At 43.9% G+C, this 18822-nt stretch overlaps 1 protein-coding gene across 16 annotated transcripts in view; it reads right to left on the reverse strand.

Annotated features, from left to right (window-relative positions):
- The window catches only part of TNRC6C (trinucleotide repeat containing adaptor 6C), a 104455-nt gene that overhangs the window by 38581 nt on the left and 47052 nt on the right, over positions 1-18822 (reverse strand). For 12 of the 16 annotated variants that reach the window (XM_050981266.1, XM_050981270.1, XM_050981261.1 and 9 more), the window contains one exon: positions 417-3002. In XM_050981266.1, coding sequence (XP_050837223.1) covers positions 417-3002 — 2586 coding nt within the window. Of the gene's footprint in view, positions 1-416; positions 3003-8639; positions 9415-9439; positions 9472-18822 lie in introns of those variants that run through there. The other 4 variants (XM_050981272.1, XM_050981273.1, XM_050981271.1 and 1 more) reach the window with 4 other exon arrangements.

The following is an 18822-nucleotide window of genomic DNA, read 5'->3' on the forward strand; positions in this document are numbered from 1 at the left end:
TGCAGACTGCCTAAACACACTGAGCCTGCGCAGTGGGGACAATAAACAAATAACAGAAAAAAAGGCTTGCCAAAATCCCCCAGCCTCTCAAAAGGCTGAACCAAAAGGTGTTAAATAACTGTGGAAGAGGTGTTAAAATGAACATGGATCCACAAACTAAGAACCTACCGCTATTGACCAAATATCCTTTCAAGCCTTTCTTACATTCATTTAGATTATGGAAATTTGTGTCAGGTTCCATGGGTTCTGTCCTCAAGGCAAGACAGCTTCAGAGTAAAGGAACAAACATATTCTGGACATAAACACAGGGTTTCTACCCAACAAGTGACAGGACAGACAGCATTTAGCAAGTGGTACTGGTATAAAGCATCTCTTAAAGCTGTTTTATGAAATATTTCACAAAATTGTTGCCATACCTGGGCCAAGCAGTGGGGACCGGTTCGGCTGGGCACTTGACTGGTGCGATGGCTGAGGTTCAACCATGTTGGTGTTGATAATGGTGCTAGTGGTGGTGGTGTTGGTTGTGGTACTGCTCTGAATTATAGGATTATTTCTATCCCACATGTTTACAGTCTTGTTGTTGTTGTAATTTGGGTCGCCCCAAGCTGAGGTACCATCATCGATTTCCATCTTGCGGCGAATGGACGGTGGAGATGGCTCTTCCCAGCCAGTTGCCTCACAGTTCTCTTTTTGTTTGGCTGGCACTGGCCCACCAACCCACCCTGACCCCGTCTGTTTTACAGAAGCAGCTCCTCCCCAGTTACTCACATTGTTGTCCTGGGGTTTATTAGCCCAATTTTGTTGGGGGCCTGGCTTTAAAGATTCCCCCCAACTTGTACCTGTATTAGCCTTGCTGTTTGTGCCATTCCCCCACCCACTGGTCCCAGACTTTGTGGAATCATTCCAGCCAGACCCTGATCTATTGTCAGAATCCCATCCAGATCCATTCTTCTTCCCATCACCCAAGTGTCCAGGAACAGATGATGAATCTGTCCAGTCTCCACCTCCTGAAGTCCAGCTTGGATTTGATTTCTGTCCATCTCCCCAGTTTTGAGATTTGGGTTTCTGAGGTTCACCCCAGGTAGGTGATTTGTCCTCCTGATTTGCGGTCCCACTCCAAGTGTGGCCGCTTTTGGCAGCAGCAGCATTATTAACAGTAGTAGAGCTTGCTGACTCTCCCCACCCCCCTGGGCCATTTGGTGCTTTGTTGTTATTGTCTCCCCAACCTGTATTTGTTGGAACAGCTGCCGGTGGAGAGTTGACCCACCCAGATACTGAAGAGGTATTTGTACTGTTCATGATGGACCCATCGTTCTTCCCCCCTGAGTTTGAAGATTGAGTAGCTGCACAACCCCAGGCCTCAGTTCCATTGTCATTCTTCCGTTCAGACCTTGGGGACTCTTCAAATTCCCAGGCAGTGTTTTGCTTCACAGGGGTCTGTCCCCACCCCGTATTGGACAGGACCCTGGGGTCAAGGTCATTTCTTGGCAACTGAACTTGCCCTTGGTCTATCATCCCTTTGTCTCTCCTCCTGCCCTCTCCAGCCCCCTCCCTCCCAGTACTGCCTTCATTTTGACTCCCACCACTGTCGTTGCTTCCTTCACTAGCCGTGGTGCCAGACGCCGCAGCTTTGGCCCAAGAGTTCATTTGTTCATTGCCCTGCTGCATGGCAGGATTCGGACTGGTAACACTCGAGCTATCCCACCCTGTTGATCCTTTCCCATTGATGTCGCTATTGGAATGCTGGTTTGGGGGCTTGCCCCACTCCCCGTTGACACCGTTGCTGGCGCTGCGGTTGGGGTGGCCCCAGGCTCCAGAATGCACACTGCCAACCCCGCCACCGCCCCTGCCCCAAGCCAGGACCCCGGGGCCAGAGGGAGGCCCCGAGTCCCACGCGTTCCCTCCGTTTCCTTCCTTTTGCACAGCGCTGCTGGATCCATTTTGTTTAGCACTTAATGCTGAGTTCACAGTGTCTCCATTCCCCTGACTGAACCCAGAATTGCTGTTTCCTGTGGCAGGATTACCTGGGGACATCCCCCATACTGAACTGCCCATTCCTTCACCACTGCCCCCGCTGACTTGAGAAACCGCTGTTCCGTTAGCACCAGGAAGGCCTTGCAGGTGGGGCGGGATGATGGCCCCCATGCCCACGGCCATCCCCCAGTTCGGCAGTCCGTTTGTCTGCATTGCATTGATAGGGTTTGGTGAAGAGTTCATGGGGTTAGTGTTATTTGGTCCATCAGTGTTAAGGTTCTGAGGTTGTACGCTGAAAGACACATTCTGAGAAGTGGACGTTTGTGGTTCTGTGCTCTCTTGCGGCAGCAAGTTTCCCCAAGCACCTAAGGTGCCTGTTGGGTTCCCATTCTGGTTGCCCATGTTCTGACCTATGGCACTGACTGGACTGCAAATACTGGAAGGGTTGCCTGCTCCCACAGTTCCTTCATGTCCAAGTACAGGCCAGGCAGCTGGATTGGCATTAGGGTTAAGGTTAAGATTAATGCCAGCATTCGAGTTGGAAGCACCCCAGCAGTTCTGACTTCTACCGTCTCCCATCATGTTGTCCATCTTTCCATCCCCACCACTGGCAGAGCAGTGAGCTAGGCCAGAGCTGGAGCCCGCAGCCACCCCCCACACCCTGGCCGAGCTGCCGTTGCCATTGGCTCCACCAGCTCCAAGGGCACTCTGGTTAGAAGTGCTTTGGATGAGTGCTCCGTTGGCGCCATTATTGCCATTAGTTTTCTTTGTATGTCCAGTGAAGTTGCCTTGGGCACTCCCTGTAGCCATGCTACTGTTCTCTGAGCCACAGTTGGAGGCAGAGTCAGTGTCTGTAGTACATTCTGAGGCAGACTCAGTCTCAGCTCCGGTAATGGAAGGCCACGCTTCCTTGTCAGTCCTGTCTATTATCACTTTATCCCAGCTGCAGTTGCCTTCACTCCTGAAAGCGGGCTGCTGTCCCCAGTGGGAATTCTCATAATGGTCTCCCAATCCACTGTGGCTGAGATCTGAAAGGATCCAAGGTTAAAAATGAGTCCACTGTTCAAGCACTGCAAAAGCCCTCTATTAAAAGCATTGGTTTACATCACTAGTTACAACACTACATTCTGCTAAAATTTAGAGTACATTCTCTAACATAATACAGCAAATTTTCCACACTACAATGGATGGAGCACGATGCTCCTATTAACTTGTTGGGGGTTTTTTAATCTGACAAAACTCTCAATTAAAATAACTGAACAATTTCATTTTAAAACAGAGCAAGTGTTTTGTAGCCCCCAGTACACCAGTAAAAATAATAAGCAGGCAATAAATAAGAAGAGCAAATATACTAATTTATGTCAAAAGTCTAAAAAGGAAATTTGGAAAAAAACACAGAAGAGTACCTAGCACACTCTTACCATTTATTTTGACTTAGTTCTCATTCTTTAGAGAAACACTATGAAAGTGCATCCAATAAAAAAATGTAAAATGTCATCCTGCCCTGAGATATTACATACACACCCACAACACAACCCACTGAATTCATAGAGAATTTAGGTTTGCAACCCTTCCTGGAAACAAAGAAACAAATCCAGTCAGCAACCTTTACTGTCAGGTGTGACTTATAAACACCACCAATGTATATTTTAGCAGAGATCTTGGGCATTTCTAAAGAACTGACAGTTTAGTCAGGAAACTTACCTCTCACAGGCTTTGCTCGTGGTTTATACATCATTTGGGATTTGTACACACAATCCCCTGTGTCCCCAAGTCAATGAAAAGTGATGCTGTGCCTTTTCAGCACTGTCACATCTTTAAACACAGACACTAACCCAAAAAATTAACCAAGAGCTTTGAGCAGCTGTTTGCTCACCAGGGGTATGACAATAAACTGGAAGGCACAACTCGTCTCATGTTAAGAACTCAAGCTTTGGTCAAGGTTTTGCATTTCCTTGCCATCCCAATTGCTCTGCACAAGATTGTTTCTCTCAGGTTCTTTTGACAGGAATTTGAGAACAAGTATTTCAGTCTGATCCAAGAGAACTGTATGGGAGACAAACTGCAGAAGAGCTCCTCTTAACTGCTTGCACAAATCAAAGTAACAAATTTTGGATGTCAATTATTTTTACTTGCTCTGAATCTGCTGAAACATGGCTTCTACTCTTTTTGTGAATACAATGAGTATTTTTGTGGGGAAGATGGATGCAACAAATCTCCCAAACAAGCTGTTAACAACAAATGCCTAATATGAATTAATTTAAATCACAAGTACGTTGGTGTGATTAGCTCCTCTAATTAGAGGTGTTCTGATACTGCAAAATTTCCTCCCAAGATGAGAAAAAGCTCTTTCTCTCTGACAAAGTCTTGTTCACACATTTTACCTGTAGCTTTTTAGGTGGTTGCTTGGTTGCCTTACGAAGATTTTGCAAGATGAAGAAATAACATGCTAAATCAACCCAGATTGCTTTTAAAAAAATTTCAATTCATTGAAGCAGAAGAAAGGATTTTAGAGAAAGGAAAGGAAAGACAGTCTTAATACATCACCTATCTTCTCATGATACCAGAAAAGACCTAAATAATCACAGAAAATAGAATTGCTTGGGTTTGAAGGGACCTTAAAAATCATCTCATTCCACCCCCTGCCATGGGCAGGGACACCTCCCACTGTCCCAGGTTGCTCCAAGCCCTGTTCAGCCTGGCCTTGGACACTTCCAGGGACAGCCACAGCTTCTCTGGGCACCCTGTGCCTTACCACCCTCACAAGAAAGAACCTCTTGCATAATAATTGACAAGCACGTGACAAATCTGAAAGAATGTGAACAGAACCACTTGGATTTACCTGGATTCCTTCCTCTACATGCAATGGCTGGAAAGGAAGAAAGCATCCTGTTATTCCTGGATGGATACAGCCACTGCTACAGCAGAGAGCTGAGGAAGCACGTTGAACATTTACCTGAAGATCTAAGATTTGCTACACAGGTGTTAAACAGAGACCAGAATCCCAGATAAGACATGGAAGGGGAAGGCAGGCTGTGCAATGACTTAAAAAGGGTCAGCAGGGTCAGAGAAATGAGCCGAGGAACATTCTTAGCAGAGCAGGAATGAACAAAGGGAAAAAAGCAGCAGCAGGCCAGGCCAGAAGATAAGAAGTTGAGGCAACCAAGGAATCAGATAAGAAGAGTTACAGGAGATTTTATTCAACCCTGTGGGTGGTGCAACTCAGGGCTGCCTTTGAGCCTCAGAAGGATTTGAAAGTGGCTGGAAATCCATTGTTCCAATGAAAGGTCTCCTCAAAGCTGAAAGCTCAGCTCTGTGTGCAGGTGCTGCCCGAGCAGAGCCCTGCAGGGCAGGCTGGGGAAGGAGGATCAGGAGAGCGCCCAGGACGTCTCCACACTCACAGGAACAGCACCATGGCTGACAAGATGAAAGGGGGCTGCTTGTTTAATCAGCTCCTTTCTCCGCTCCCCCAAAGATGGTGGTTAAAGCATTGCTCAAATTTGAGAGCACTTAGACAAAATAAAGGAAAGGGGTGGGATTGAAGATGAAAAAATAGCTTAGAATAATTGCTGAGAGTAGGGAGCAAAATAATTTGTCAAATATGAGAGCAGATCTTCAGGAACAGTGAGAGAAACCAAGAAGAAAAGAAAATTATGATGGAGAAGAACTATAAAACGCAACAGATGTCCACATTAAGAGTAGAAAATGGCCAAGTGCCTGGGCTTGGCCAAGCACAGCTTGGCAGGATCCCTCCAGGAACGCGCAGCTCCAACCCTTGGGCTTCCCAAGGCTTTGCAAATCCAGGGGCTCCATCTCCCATCCCACAGTTGTTCTTCCCGAGGTTCAGATGATTCCCCCAACAACACCCTCGGGCTAACCTGGCAGTGGTGACTGTGGCAGTGGTGACTGTGGCAGGGATGACAGGAATTTTGTGGGGGGGATGTGGAACCAGTGATCCCCCCCGTAGCAGCAGCGGGTCCCTGTGCCGCGCCCTCCCTGCTCCGCTGGCACCGGGGTCCCGCTGGCACCTCCCACAAGTCATGGCTCAAAAACCACAGAAAAAAGTTGCAATAACCTCAGAGTGTCCAACACCCACTGGAACAATCGGTTGTAACACCAAGGCTGCTGTCATAAAGCTCATAAGAAAAAGGACATATAAAGAAAATGGGAAAAAAAAATTCACACCATGAACAGAAACCTGCAAAAAGTGGGGCTTAGCTGTCAGACAAACCAAGAGTTTGAATACAGATCTTGGATAGAGTAAGTTTGATATTCTTGTCTCTAGAAGCAAATAACAAAAAGGCATTTTTCCATTTTAACTAAAAGGGGCTTGCTGCTATGAAATAAATAATGAGTAGCACAGTCTTACTTAATCTGTAATGACCTTAAACATGCAATAGTCTCTGAATACCGGTCGGGAAAAATGATGAATGCAAAATATTTTGTATGATTAAATCTAGAGAACTTTTCTGTTTGTTTGGGGCTTATTTTTTTTTTTGAAAATGCAGATTTCCTCCAACTTTCTAGGAAACTAACTCTTCACAGAAAATCACAATATTTTCTTTTCTTTTAGAAGTTCTTAAGATTGAAATGGGAAACCCATTTTAAAACCTCTTAATTTATGCAAAGATGTGAAATAAAGGCTCTGAGTCCACCAGAAGCATTTCTATCCCTCCTCTGTGAGCTGAGCAAAGACTGTAAACAAGGCACAAGGAACAGGAACCACAGGTATTCTGTGTTAGCAAATCCTAGTGCTGGGACACCACAAAGTGAAAACTATTTTTACATTAATACTTTGTGTTTCAATATCTTAATTATGCATCTTTTATAAAATATCGTTCTCCTGATCAACAATATTTCTTCAGCCATCGGGAAGGAAATATTAATTTGAGGATAATGGCTCAAATTTGTTTTTAACAAGCACAAAACTTCTGTCCAACTGCAACCATACACATGACCTGGAAAATGCACAGCTCTGAGCAGTATAAACAATAGCATAAGGGGGTTGTTTTGTTTTGGATTGCTGTTTTTTTAAATAATATCCTTAATGGGGTGGGAGGAGATTGCTGGTTTATTACGTACTGTAGCCAACATACTTGACCAGCTTCAATTCAGTACTTATTAAAAACAGAAAACATTTTTGGCTGTGTTGGGTAATGAATAATTAGTTGCAAAATCAGTTTAATGTTTACATAGATTACAAGTGCAAAATTCCAGTAGAGTGAAATGGGAGAAGCTGTTGCATGCATTTCTTAGAAAAGCAAAATACTTTGCCTGGACAAGCAACTGACCCCAAACTTTCCTCCTCCTCTGAAAATCTAATTTACAATCATATTGAATTTTTTTTTATTCAGGAGAGTTAAAAGTAACTGTATCTTCATAGCTTCCACTGCAATAATTAGTTCAAATGCTGTGCAGTAAAACCTGTTTTCCCAACTATAACACAATGTTCAGCTGACTTTGGAATCCAAGTACGGACAGGGTACGAAATGGCAAAGCCTGGGATAAACTTTTAATGGAACATTATTAATAAATTGTGCTCACCCTATTTTAAATCAGATCTAACAGTGACTCCTCTCTTATTACTTGTTTTGTTTTTCAGCCCACGTCTGTCACGTAACAACAACCAGACCCCCTGGCTCTCCCTGTGCTGCCCAGAGGACAGATGACAGACGGTGCTCCCTGCTCTGACATGCTGAACACAGAAAAATCCCAAGGGCCACTGACAGTCCCGCCGGGGATTTTCCTTGGCACATAAAGGTTAGTGATCCTGAGTCAGAATATGAGAAAAAAAGGGCAAATTACTTTCTCTCTCCCCAACAAAATATAATTTTCAATTCAACATGAGCACATCTTTAAAATACTACAAATGCGTTTTTCCAAATCTGAATTAAATACGAATCGCCAGGAACATTTTAAGTGCTAAATCAAATGTAGCCTAATTTCATAAAGAAAACATGACATAAGCATCTGTTCTGAAGCACAAAATATAATAAAGCAGAAAATTTGGGCACTATAGTGCTAACATTTCAGGCTACCTGCTGCATCCAGCTCTAGGCATAGAGACAGATTTGAAAACTGGCATCTATCTGAAGCCCCTAAAAAGCTCACTCACAAGTCTCATGGATTGAGGAAGCTGAAATCTTGCACAGCACACATAATGTGGAAAGGCAGAAAAGAGATGGAAGCATTGAATAAAGCAGCTTTATTTATTTTAAAACTAAACCATAGCTAAGCCCACACGGGGAAAAGCCTGTTATCCCCTTTTCATTTTCTGCACTACGACATTCAAACGTAGTTCCTTCCCTCTGATGCTGAAAGCTTTCAAATGCATTAAGAAAACAAGCAAAAAATAAACAAGACTTTTCATTATTACTAGAGATTCCACTAAATGCTACCTCTCTGACACAAAAGCAGCAGTAGAAAACACCAAATCATTGCATTTTTCTGCTCAGTGCAACATATCTTTACAAGCAGCTCGCTGCGAAGACGCCATTTTATCAAACCTGAAACGCAGCCAAAAGCTCAGGACGCTGTGCTGCTGCTCTCTCGCTGAAATGTTATGTAATAAATTGATTTAACAGAAGCAGATGCTATTTTCTCAGGGTTAGGGTTACTTTCTCTCTTTTTTTGGCTCTAAAAAGGGCTGATGGGTAATAAAATACCTGAAGAAAGGAGCCGCCCAACCATCCTAGGAGACGCTACATTGTGTGCAGAGCTGTTTCTACTCCTGCCTCTACGTTCTCCAGGGCTCCCGGCTTCAATATGTCGGCTGTGTACAGTGTAAGCCTCATCCTGTAGAGCTGCCAAGAAAATCTCTCTGTGCGAGCGCGCGCCCAGACAACCTGCGAGCTCGGCCGGGCCTCGGCTGCACTGGCTATGGAAATGCCCTTTCCACGCACAGCCCTCCTCCCCCTTCCCCAGCTCCGCTCCCCAGCTCTAGGTGAAGGTATCAACAGAGCAGGATTTTTAAGCTTTGATTATCTAATTGCAGCTGACACTAAACCGATCTTCCTTCCTCTTTAAATTCTTTCAACTGTCACAAAACATTTTCACTTCGGGACCCGGCTACAATTAGCGCCCGTAGCTGCTTTTCTGCCGCTTTTGAAAGTCAGCCAAGAGAAGACGCGGGCGCTGCGGAACGCCTGCCCCTGCTCGGAGTCCTCCTCCTTCCTCCTGCCCCAGCTCCTGACCAGTGCCCTCTCCCTTCCTCCTGCCTCCTCCCCAGTGCCTTCCTCCCTTTTCCCAGCCCCATCTCCTGCTTCCTCCCCGCTGCCTTCCTCCCTTTCCTAGCCCCATCTCCTGCCTCCTGCCCAGTGCTCTCCTCCATCTCCCAGCCCCATCTGTCCCTCCTGCCCAGTGCCTTCTTCCCTTTTCCCAACCCCATCTCTTGCCTCCTGCCCAATGTCCTCCTCCCTCTCCCAGCCCCATCTCCTGCCCATCACCCTCCTCCCTGCTCCAGTACCAGCTCCTGCCTCATCGCTCTCCTCCCTGCCCCGGCTCCTTCCTGTTCCAAGCCTCCTCTCCCCTGCCCCAGCTCCCGCCCGCTGCCCTCCTCCCTGCCCCAGCGGCAGCTCCCAAGTCCCAGATGTACCCTGGACTGCTGCCAAGCCCTTAATGACTTCCCTGCCTCTATCTAAACCAGCTCTAAGTGGCAAATGCGAGCGCATTAATCAGCGGCGCGGTTGTTTATAGAGGCAGGGAAGAGCTGCCCGAACAATGCGGCAGGAGAGGAGCGGGCGCTGCCTGCGCCTGCACAGCGGGACCGACCATCTTGGAACACCCTGGGCTGGCAGCCTCGGCTCTCTCCAAGGCACAGGAACACTCACAATGGGGTCAGCTTTACATTTTTAGGGCCTAAAGATCATCATAAATGCATAATTGCACATAGAGGGCTTTTATCAGTGCCCACAGGCAAATCTGGAAGGCTAATTCACACCAACTTCCAGCATGCCCAACACACTCCTTTAGGATTTCCCCTCCTACCTGCCCCAAATACATATTAATGACGTGGTAAGTGGGGCACGTTTCAGCTGTGCTGTTTCTGTTCCTGCCCTGGGCTCATCAGAGCAGTGCTGTCCCTCTGTCCTGGATCTCACCACCATGGCTCTTTAAAGCTCTGGCCACACTCTCAGGGTCGCTGCCACTCCAGCACCGAGGCACAATCGCTGCTGCTATTCTTGGCTCAAGAACTGCTCCACTGAAGGACTTCTGAAAATAGTTGGTTTCCTCCTGAAGACATTTATTCTCTGTTTCTCTGCAATAGTCTCTGAAAACCGGTTGGGTTCAACCTCATCTCAAAAACAACAGATAAATGGAAATAAAATCTGTTTGGTTTTGTTTCTAGCCAGAAAATTATTTCAAATGCACCCAGGAACTAAGCCTGAGAGCCAATTTTGCAAGAATGGTTTTAAGTGGAACTATTGTTGTGGTATATTACATTCCTTTAAAACTAACTATGCATGACGGAAATTTCCATTAGTTAAAATGATTCATCAAAACCTTGTATTTTTCCTATAAATAACACAAACTTCCTACAACCAACTTAAATTTATGAAGGCAAGTACTTATATAGGGCACCTATTGAAGGGGACTGTTTTTACCAGTCAGGGTACACAGAAAGGCAAAGAAGAACCCCAAGAAATCAGTCACAGCCCAATAAAAAGCTTGGGAGAAAAATAAAGTGCAGCTTCCAACTAAGTGTGCTGGCAGAGCTCATCCATTCCCTATCTTGGACCAACTTTGATGGGGAATGTGTCTCATAAGTTTAAAATTCATAATTATTAATACCTGAAGACTAAAAACGGGGCTTTGAAAGGTGATGCAGCCTGCTCACCTGATCTAAGGAACTATTCCTGATACACTCAAGGTGACATTATCCCAACCCAGCAAGGAAGGCCTCCAGCAATGGAGCCTGCACATTCCCAAGTGCTCTATCTCACTTCTCAAGATTGCTTTCATAACAGCAGAATTTTCCTAATGTCCCCCCTCAATCTTCCTTGTTGAAATTTTAGCCCATAATTCCTTATCTGATCCATCACAGGCACATGGAAAATATAATTTCCTTCCCTGCAGCAGCCATTTAGGTATCTCAGCATTCATAATTCCAATCTTCCTTTCACTCAGGAGCTCTGACTCCTTCCTTCTTTGCAAGGTTTTCCTCCAAGATCTCTACTCATTCCTGTTGCATTCCTCTGCTTCTTCCAAGTGGTTCTTTCTGAAGCACAGTACTCCAGCTGGAAAGTTCAGAGGCCTTATCCCACATGTCCCTCAGGAACAGTGCTGCCTCTATCCCTCAGGGTCTGGTCTCTTTTTAACACATTAATCAAGTTTACCCTGTGATCAGACCCATTTTTGCACTGTCAGATCCACAAATCTGTATCTGGGTACAGAGCTGCTCTGGCCAAAATAAAGAAACTTTCTGATTTCTTTATTTCTTACCGAATTACACAGTTGTGCCACCACTATTCCATATTGAAATTCTGCCTTTCTGTTGCCTAGCACTCTTCTGCAGTTGGTCTCAACCAAAAATTTATTGAAGGCTGTTGTTTAACCATCTGGTATAACCTGCTCTCCACAAACCCCAGTGACTGCATTTCTCTCCTGAAAAGTTCAACATGCACAGAAATTGCTGCTTTGGGGTTTTTCCCCCCTAGGATCATTCTAACAGTTACTCTGACTGATTTACACCTCCTCAGTTCTACTTCTCACCTCTTAACATGAGTTGGCTTTTTTCTCTTTTATAGTTTTCATACTCTTAAAGTGACCACATTGCTCCAATCTCTCCTCTGCTTTGTCTGCTACATGATGCACATGATGACATGTCATTATTTCCAGACAACTGGAAACTCTATTTCCTGAAGTCTCTAACTCACTGTAGCCTTAGTTTGAAGTTTACAGATGAAGGGGAAAGTTATTTAAAGTATTCCTCATGCCACCCATCAGTGGGTCCCTCTGTCCCACTGACCTTGCTCTTACTACTGACTCACTTATGAAAGAGTCAGCTTTTTGTTCTTTGGGGCTCTTTTCCCTCCAAACTGCTACAAAATGTCTTTATTTCTTTCTAGTAGCATTATATGTAATTCTTGAGCTGTACAAATTCAGCTTTCCTGTAGTTTTCACATGACCTGAGTGTGCATCTGGGACTTTCTCCTCTTCCCAAGGACTAAACTCCCACCTCTCCCTGGTCACTTTGACCTCAGTTGTGTTGTACCTTGTATTTCTCCACCATCAGCACAGCTCCTGCTACTTGGTCTCTTCTGATACTTTGTCAGCAACTGCCACCTGCACGTTTGACCACCTTGCCAGGCTGTTTCCTGACCTTTTCTTTCCTCACAGACACCTCACCAGGGCAATCCTGTCCCTGGCTGGCCCTGCAGCACAGCCATCCACAGTGAAGCTGGAGAAGAGCTGCAGCTCCTGAAGCAAAAGCAGCCACCTTTGAGCCATGAAGCATTTGCACAGCCCCACTCTTTGAAAGTGAGGACAGCAAAACTACAAAAGCACCTCAGTTATTTATCTTCCACACATTTCTATTTTTCTTTCTCCCTATGCAAAATTCTAATCACTGTCAAAGAGATTTGAAGCAGCAGATTTATTTTTCATGCTCTGCTGCCCGATGTCAGATGACATCCACAATAGAGAAAAATTTGTTCCAAAGATTAGTTTACTGATGAGTTTTTACCATAGTTTTTCATTCCTAATGCCCATATTTGGGATACACAGAGACTGCCATTTTCTTGTATTCAAAGCAGTATAAGGAGTTTTTGAAAATTTTAATGGGAGACAAAATTCTAAACTAGCTGAGGCTCACTTCCCACAACTTTCCTGTTACTGCAGTTCAGAAAATGTTCCTCACCAGGAGGGTTACATCCCTTCTCTGTGTTATCTGCTACATTTATGGCCTTTTGTCTAAACCCACACCTGGCACCAGTGACCTTTGGGAACACTGCCTGATTTCAGGGCCACAGATCACACATCAAGTGCCACCAAATGCTGAACAAAGCCCTGAGAAACAACACAAGAAGACAGAAACACAATCACCTCTCACACCTGAACAACTCCTCACAGCACTATTTGAGTGAGGCTAGTGGCAAAAAATGTAATCAAGTCAAATTTCTCATTCTGGTAATTTTTCAAATTTTTAAAATAACCAGAATTTGCCAGGTTCTGGTAATTTTCCCCATGTTTTGATTCCAGTAGTATGAGAACTTTTCCACAGGCACGTTACAGAAATGTGTGGACAGTGATGTACAGTGGACTGCTCTGCTCTGTGGCCAACAGAGGAGTGTAAGGATTGCAGCTCTCAGGAGTTTATTGCAGCATGGAATTGTGTGTTTGTCATACACAGTCACCTTGCACTGAAGCAGCATGAAGAGCCAATTCCTGTGGTTCCAAAGAAACATCTCCATGCTGCTTTCTTCATTTGAGATCAACAGCCATGACACCATGAAGCAAATCATCCAGGTATTATGGAGGGTTTTTTTTAAAGTGTATTTTCTATATAAAGTGTGAAATTATATACATAGGAAGTGTGCAAACACAATGAATAAATATTACCTAATTTCTACTTTAAAGCTTTTAGTGCTTTAACTATTACATATTAAAAACTCTGCTCTGGGAGATCCCGAATAAATCCATTTTTAAAGTCTCTGGTTTTAATTGTGTAAGTTTCCAACTAAAAGAAAAACACAGTAATGTTTTGCCAGCAAAGATATACTGGCTAATGGAATTGCAGAATATGAGCCCAAAGAGGTGAAGTTCAGCAAATCATTTCCATAAAAGCACTTTTCACATGTGCTTTGTTTGTCAAAGCTCAGCCTGTCTGCAATGCCTCCAGGAGATCAAGCTAAATCTTATTTCAGACTTTTGAAATTAAACTTTATTAATACATTTCAGAACTGCTTTGGCACGTGCATGCCTTACCTACAGCCATCACAAATCACAATGAGCTGAACTGCTCAAGCTGAATTCTTCAAGCATGACTTTAGCAGAAAAGTCTCTATCACTTTGCTGGATCTGATGAAACAACTGTATGTCAAAGCTTATCAGTGTTTTCCAACTCTATTGACTGAAGGCATGATAATCTCTCTCTAAAACTTTTCTCCAAATTTGACTTTACAACCATATAAAATTCTGAGGGAATTCTGAAGTAATTGCAGTTAAAGAATTGGATGGAATGAGCATTGTCAGACATGATTTTAACAGTCACCAGCAAATTTTAATCTTGCTTCCTAAAAAATTATTAAAATAAAAATTAATACAAAGAGATTATAAGAAGAGTTAACCTGCCACAGAAGAGCACTCAGCAGTTTCCAGCTGCCCACTTCAAGGTGCACCACCACACCATGCCATGAGCATGAATCTCTCAACTGCAGCTAAAGAAACCTTCAAACACAAAATAAACCTTCCAGCTCCAGAGAAATGAAGAACAAAGTTCAGCACAAAATCTGGCATCAGCCCCACACATGGAAAATAAATCTCTGTTTCTAACTGCTGTCAAATTCTCACTTCACAACAAACAACAGATAGAACAAATTAGGAGTGTAGCTCGAGTTCCCACAACACTGGTGTGTTTACTCATTCTGATTTACTGCAGGAGTTGCTCTCATTTCTTTCTGGACTTTTCAAACAGATAATATGGATCTGCTCTGCAAAATACTCTACTTGCCAGGAAAAAGCTGGGCACAAGTTCCACCCTGACTCCTGCAGGACATGGTAGGTTGCTTTTGAGTTGACAGATGGTGGTTTCACATTGCTGAATTTCAGGAAAGTCAAAGATATCTTGGAGAACTGATTACTTCTTTTGATCTCTGCTCTAATAATCATCAAGCACACTGGTTGCCTGGAAACTCCTATATAAAATTCATCATTTGTAAACAAACTAAGGAATCTCTATTACTTGTTATTTTTAATCTCCCATGGTAGCTTCCAGAAATGATCCTAATTCTTTTAGATCACGTGGCAAAGGATCATTCCAATAATTCAATTAATAGGAAAATGCCTCACACCTTAATGAGGGAAATTAACTACTTACCTATTTAGTGGAGTTAGATGACAAAGTGGGGAGGGAAGAGATAGAGAGTTAGAACTTGAAAAACAACAAACTAGACCAGATAATAGAATATTGCTCATAAATTAAAGATACAGCTTTCCTTCAGTGTAATCCTGGAAAGGATTACAGAGGGGGCAGGTCAAGAACAAGCTCTGTAGCTCAAGACAGACATTCCAGACAAATAACTATTCTACTCTAAAGTACTTCAGAAAACAGTTCCATAATTTTAACAATGAATAAAAGACTGCTTTCAAGGGGTAAGATTTCTGAAATATTCTTTGCAATTTGAAATGTTTTCATTTCATAACAGTTTGTCTGGTTAATATTTTAGAGATTACCTTAAGAGAGAAACAAAAAAATCCCTACTCTCATCCACTTCACTGATACTTCTAGGTGATAAACCTGACAAAGAATATACTAGTGGCCATTAATTGCCACTTGCCTTACATTGGCAGAACATCCTTTTTAATTCATGACACTGCAGTTAAAGGTCTGATAAGTGTTTTGGATAGGCCGAGGCAGTAGATAACAGGGGCTGCTGATAAGAGAATAAAGAGATAAAATAGTGTGATTTTTCGAGTGGAGAGACTGGCAGTGACTGTCTAACAGTATTCCTTGTACCTGGGGAGTTATAAATAAGGCCTGAAAGGAGCATGGAGGCATAATTACAAATGAACTCTGAAGGGATATGATGCTGTAAGAAGAAAAGCTACAGACATGAACTCACATCAAGCATCTTTCGGGTACAAGATGCTCATGTAGGGCAATCCTGACTCTTTGATGACACCAGATCATCCATAAAATGTGTTGCTGTGGTTCATGATGAACCTAAAGAAGCCAGCCCAGATCTGAGGGGCTCTGGGCAGGGCAGGACAGGGAGGGAGCCCTGAGCACTGCTCCATCTCTGCCTTTACACCCTGAGGACGTCCAAAAATGCCCCTGCAGGGATCCCTCTCCCACACTGCAGGTGCTGTTCAGGCAGACAAAATTCCTCTTTGCACATGGCTCAGGTACCTACACCGACTCTTCTGGACAAGTTTGATTGTTTTGTTCCTTCCCATCATTTCCCCAGAGAACTTTTACCTGCAAAGACTCTTTAGTAAACAAATACCCAGGGAGCCAGAGACAGACATTTAAAGGAAAACAGTTCCTACTGATGCTAAGAGGAAGATGGCAAAAAACTTCCTTTTGATGAAGTATCTCTTAGTGAGAATTCTCCTGCTTAAAATTCTTCATTTTTATTTTCACAAAAACACACCAGTTGAAGATTTCTGGGAAAATTCTCATTTTTACAGGATACAGAATTCCCTGTTTTTTCCTAAATTTAACAGTCACTCTAATCCCAACAGCTGAGATGAAAAGGCTTTGGCCTTCCCTGGATACTCTTCCTACTTCTTTGCTCTTTATGCTTGACAAGATGAAAACAAAACCCTGTATGAGAGACTGAGAAAGGCTGTGGATAAGTGCAATTCATGGCTACAAAGGTCTCTCAGGAGAGAGATACTCCTTCCTTGGCCTCCCAGGGCAGCCAGGCACAGAGCTGCTGTCATTATAAGCTGAGCTGGACATTTCTTTTTTTCCTCCTGTGCCTGCAATCAGTAAATGAGCTGATGCTCCACCTGCTGGAAAGAACTTTGTGAGCTCCAGAATTCAGCAAGTTCTTTCTGTGTGCAAAAGGCCAGCCCTGGAATCTCCAACCACCACCTTGTGTCAGCAGACAACAGGTAGGCAGGATTTAGCCTGTTTGAGATCCTGTTCCAAGGGCTCTGTTCAGTGTGCAGATCTTGTGGTGCCTTTGACACCTTTTGCTTTTTGACTTTACAGAGTAAAGAGCAACAGGACAATTGTGACTCTATGGACAAACTGCTACTGAGCAATTAAAATTGCAGCTTCAGGTTTGAAGTGAGGGAGAAATTATTTATTTAAGAGAGTTAGTAAGGCCAGAGCCTGAAGGGGCTCCAGGAGAGCTGGAGAGGGACTGGGGACAAGGGATGGAGGGACAGGACCCAGGGAATGGCTGTAGGCTGAAGATGGGTGGGTTTAGGTGAAATATTAAGAAGAAATTCTCCACTCTAAAGGTGGTGAGATGCTGGTGCTAGGTTGGACAGGGCTTGGAGCAATCTGGTCTGGTGGAAGGTGTCCCAGCCCATAGCAGGGGGTGGAATGAGATGAGCTTCAAGGTCACTTCCGCCCAAACCATTCCATGATTATGATGCTAAGTAACACTTTTACAAAGAGTTTGATCTGGGTTAACTTGTTTGGGGCAATAATATAAAATGAAGATGAAAAGCTGCTGCACTGTTCCTTTTCCTCTCATTTCTACTGACCTTTACTGTCCTCTGAATTTTTCCAATGGTAACATAAAAGAAGAAAAAAAAAAAAACCCTGAACAAATTCAACAGTGTAAAACATCTGCTGAGGGTTGCCAATACTACACATACAGCAAGTTAAAATAGGAACTGGGAAAAAATAAAGCCTCAAGGTAGAAATGCATCTGGCAAGATCAAAGTCAGACAGCTCATACTACACTCTTACAAGGAAAGTTCTTTTATGAGTTATGTTCTGATTTACAGTGGCCTTTGTTTCATTAAACTCAAACACAGATGCTTCAGATCCATCTACAAGGATGCCTGGAAGAAACCTCCTGACCCTCAGGCAGCCTGAGCCACTGCAGTTGGCTGCTCTGTGTGTGCCACATAAATAATGATGAGAGGGGCAGCTCCAGTCTCTGCTCCTAGGACCTGAGGGAACAGCTGGAGCTGTGCCAGGGGAGGTTTGGCTGGATCTCAGGGAAGGTCTCTCCCCCAGAGGGTGCTGAGCGCTGCCCAGGCTCCCCAGGGAATGGGCACAGCCCTGAGGCTGCCAGGGATGCCCAGGGTGGGCTTGTTGGGGTGTCTGAGCAGGGCCAGGGGCTGCACTGGGTGATCCTTGTGGGTCTCTTCCGGCTCACAACATGCTATGATTGCTATGGTTCCAGAATTCTGGAAATAAAATAATCAACATATCTCTGACACAGAGCATTAGTCTGACAGTTAACAAACATTTCCCAATCCAGAAGAAGCCAAGAATGTCAGAACCATCCCTGGTGAATTGGGATTTGCAAGGAAGATTGCTGTCAGAAAAGTTAGAGAACTGCTGGGAAATGATTACTTTCCATCTCACCAAAGCCAAATACTTGAAAATACAGAAGAAGAATCTCTTCCCTTCCTAAAAAAGAACCACTTTAATAAATAATAAATTGTTTCATTTTGTCTGTTCAGTTTTAGGTTTCTGGGGAGTATCTGAGTGATATTTTCAAATGTATTTCAATAACCATAGAAGCTGTAATTTCAGAGAGAGATTATTCTCTTATCTAACTAAAACTTCTAAGGACAACACCAAAGAATTTTCTCTGTTGTAGTTCTGCTCAGCAGCAAAAATAGTGAAAGATTCACTAATGCCCAAAGGGAAAAACTGCAGACAGTTCAGATCCAGATTTTGTGATGTTTGACAGTGCTAATGAGTGATAATGAGTAACACTTGAGATCACACAGAAATGACTAATTGTCAAGATATCAAACCCCTCCTTTATGATTTAGCCCAGATCACTTTGTTAAGCCATGGATAACTGTATGCCAGAACAGTCCCTGCTTTGCCTGACATCCACACAAAGCAGAGATGGAAAAGGGGATGTGCAGCACTGAGCTCATCCCACTGCAAAGCTCACACCATTGATGAGAGCTCTTATTTCCCATCAGCAGCTTCAGGAAAATGAAGTGAGCTAAGAGACCTACTCCTCAACATCAAATTTCCAA

The sequence above is a fragment of the Serinus canaria genome, chromosome 18 (genome assembly GCF_022539315.1).
Source record: "Serinus canaria isolate serCan28SL12 chromosome 18, serCan2020, whole genome shotgun sequence".
In the NCBI taxonomy this organism is placed as follows: domain Eukaryota; kingdom Metazoa; phylum Chordata; class Aves; order Passeriformes; family Fringillidae; genus Serinus; species Serinus canaria.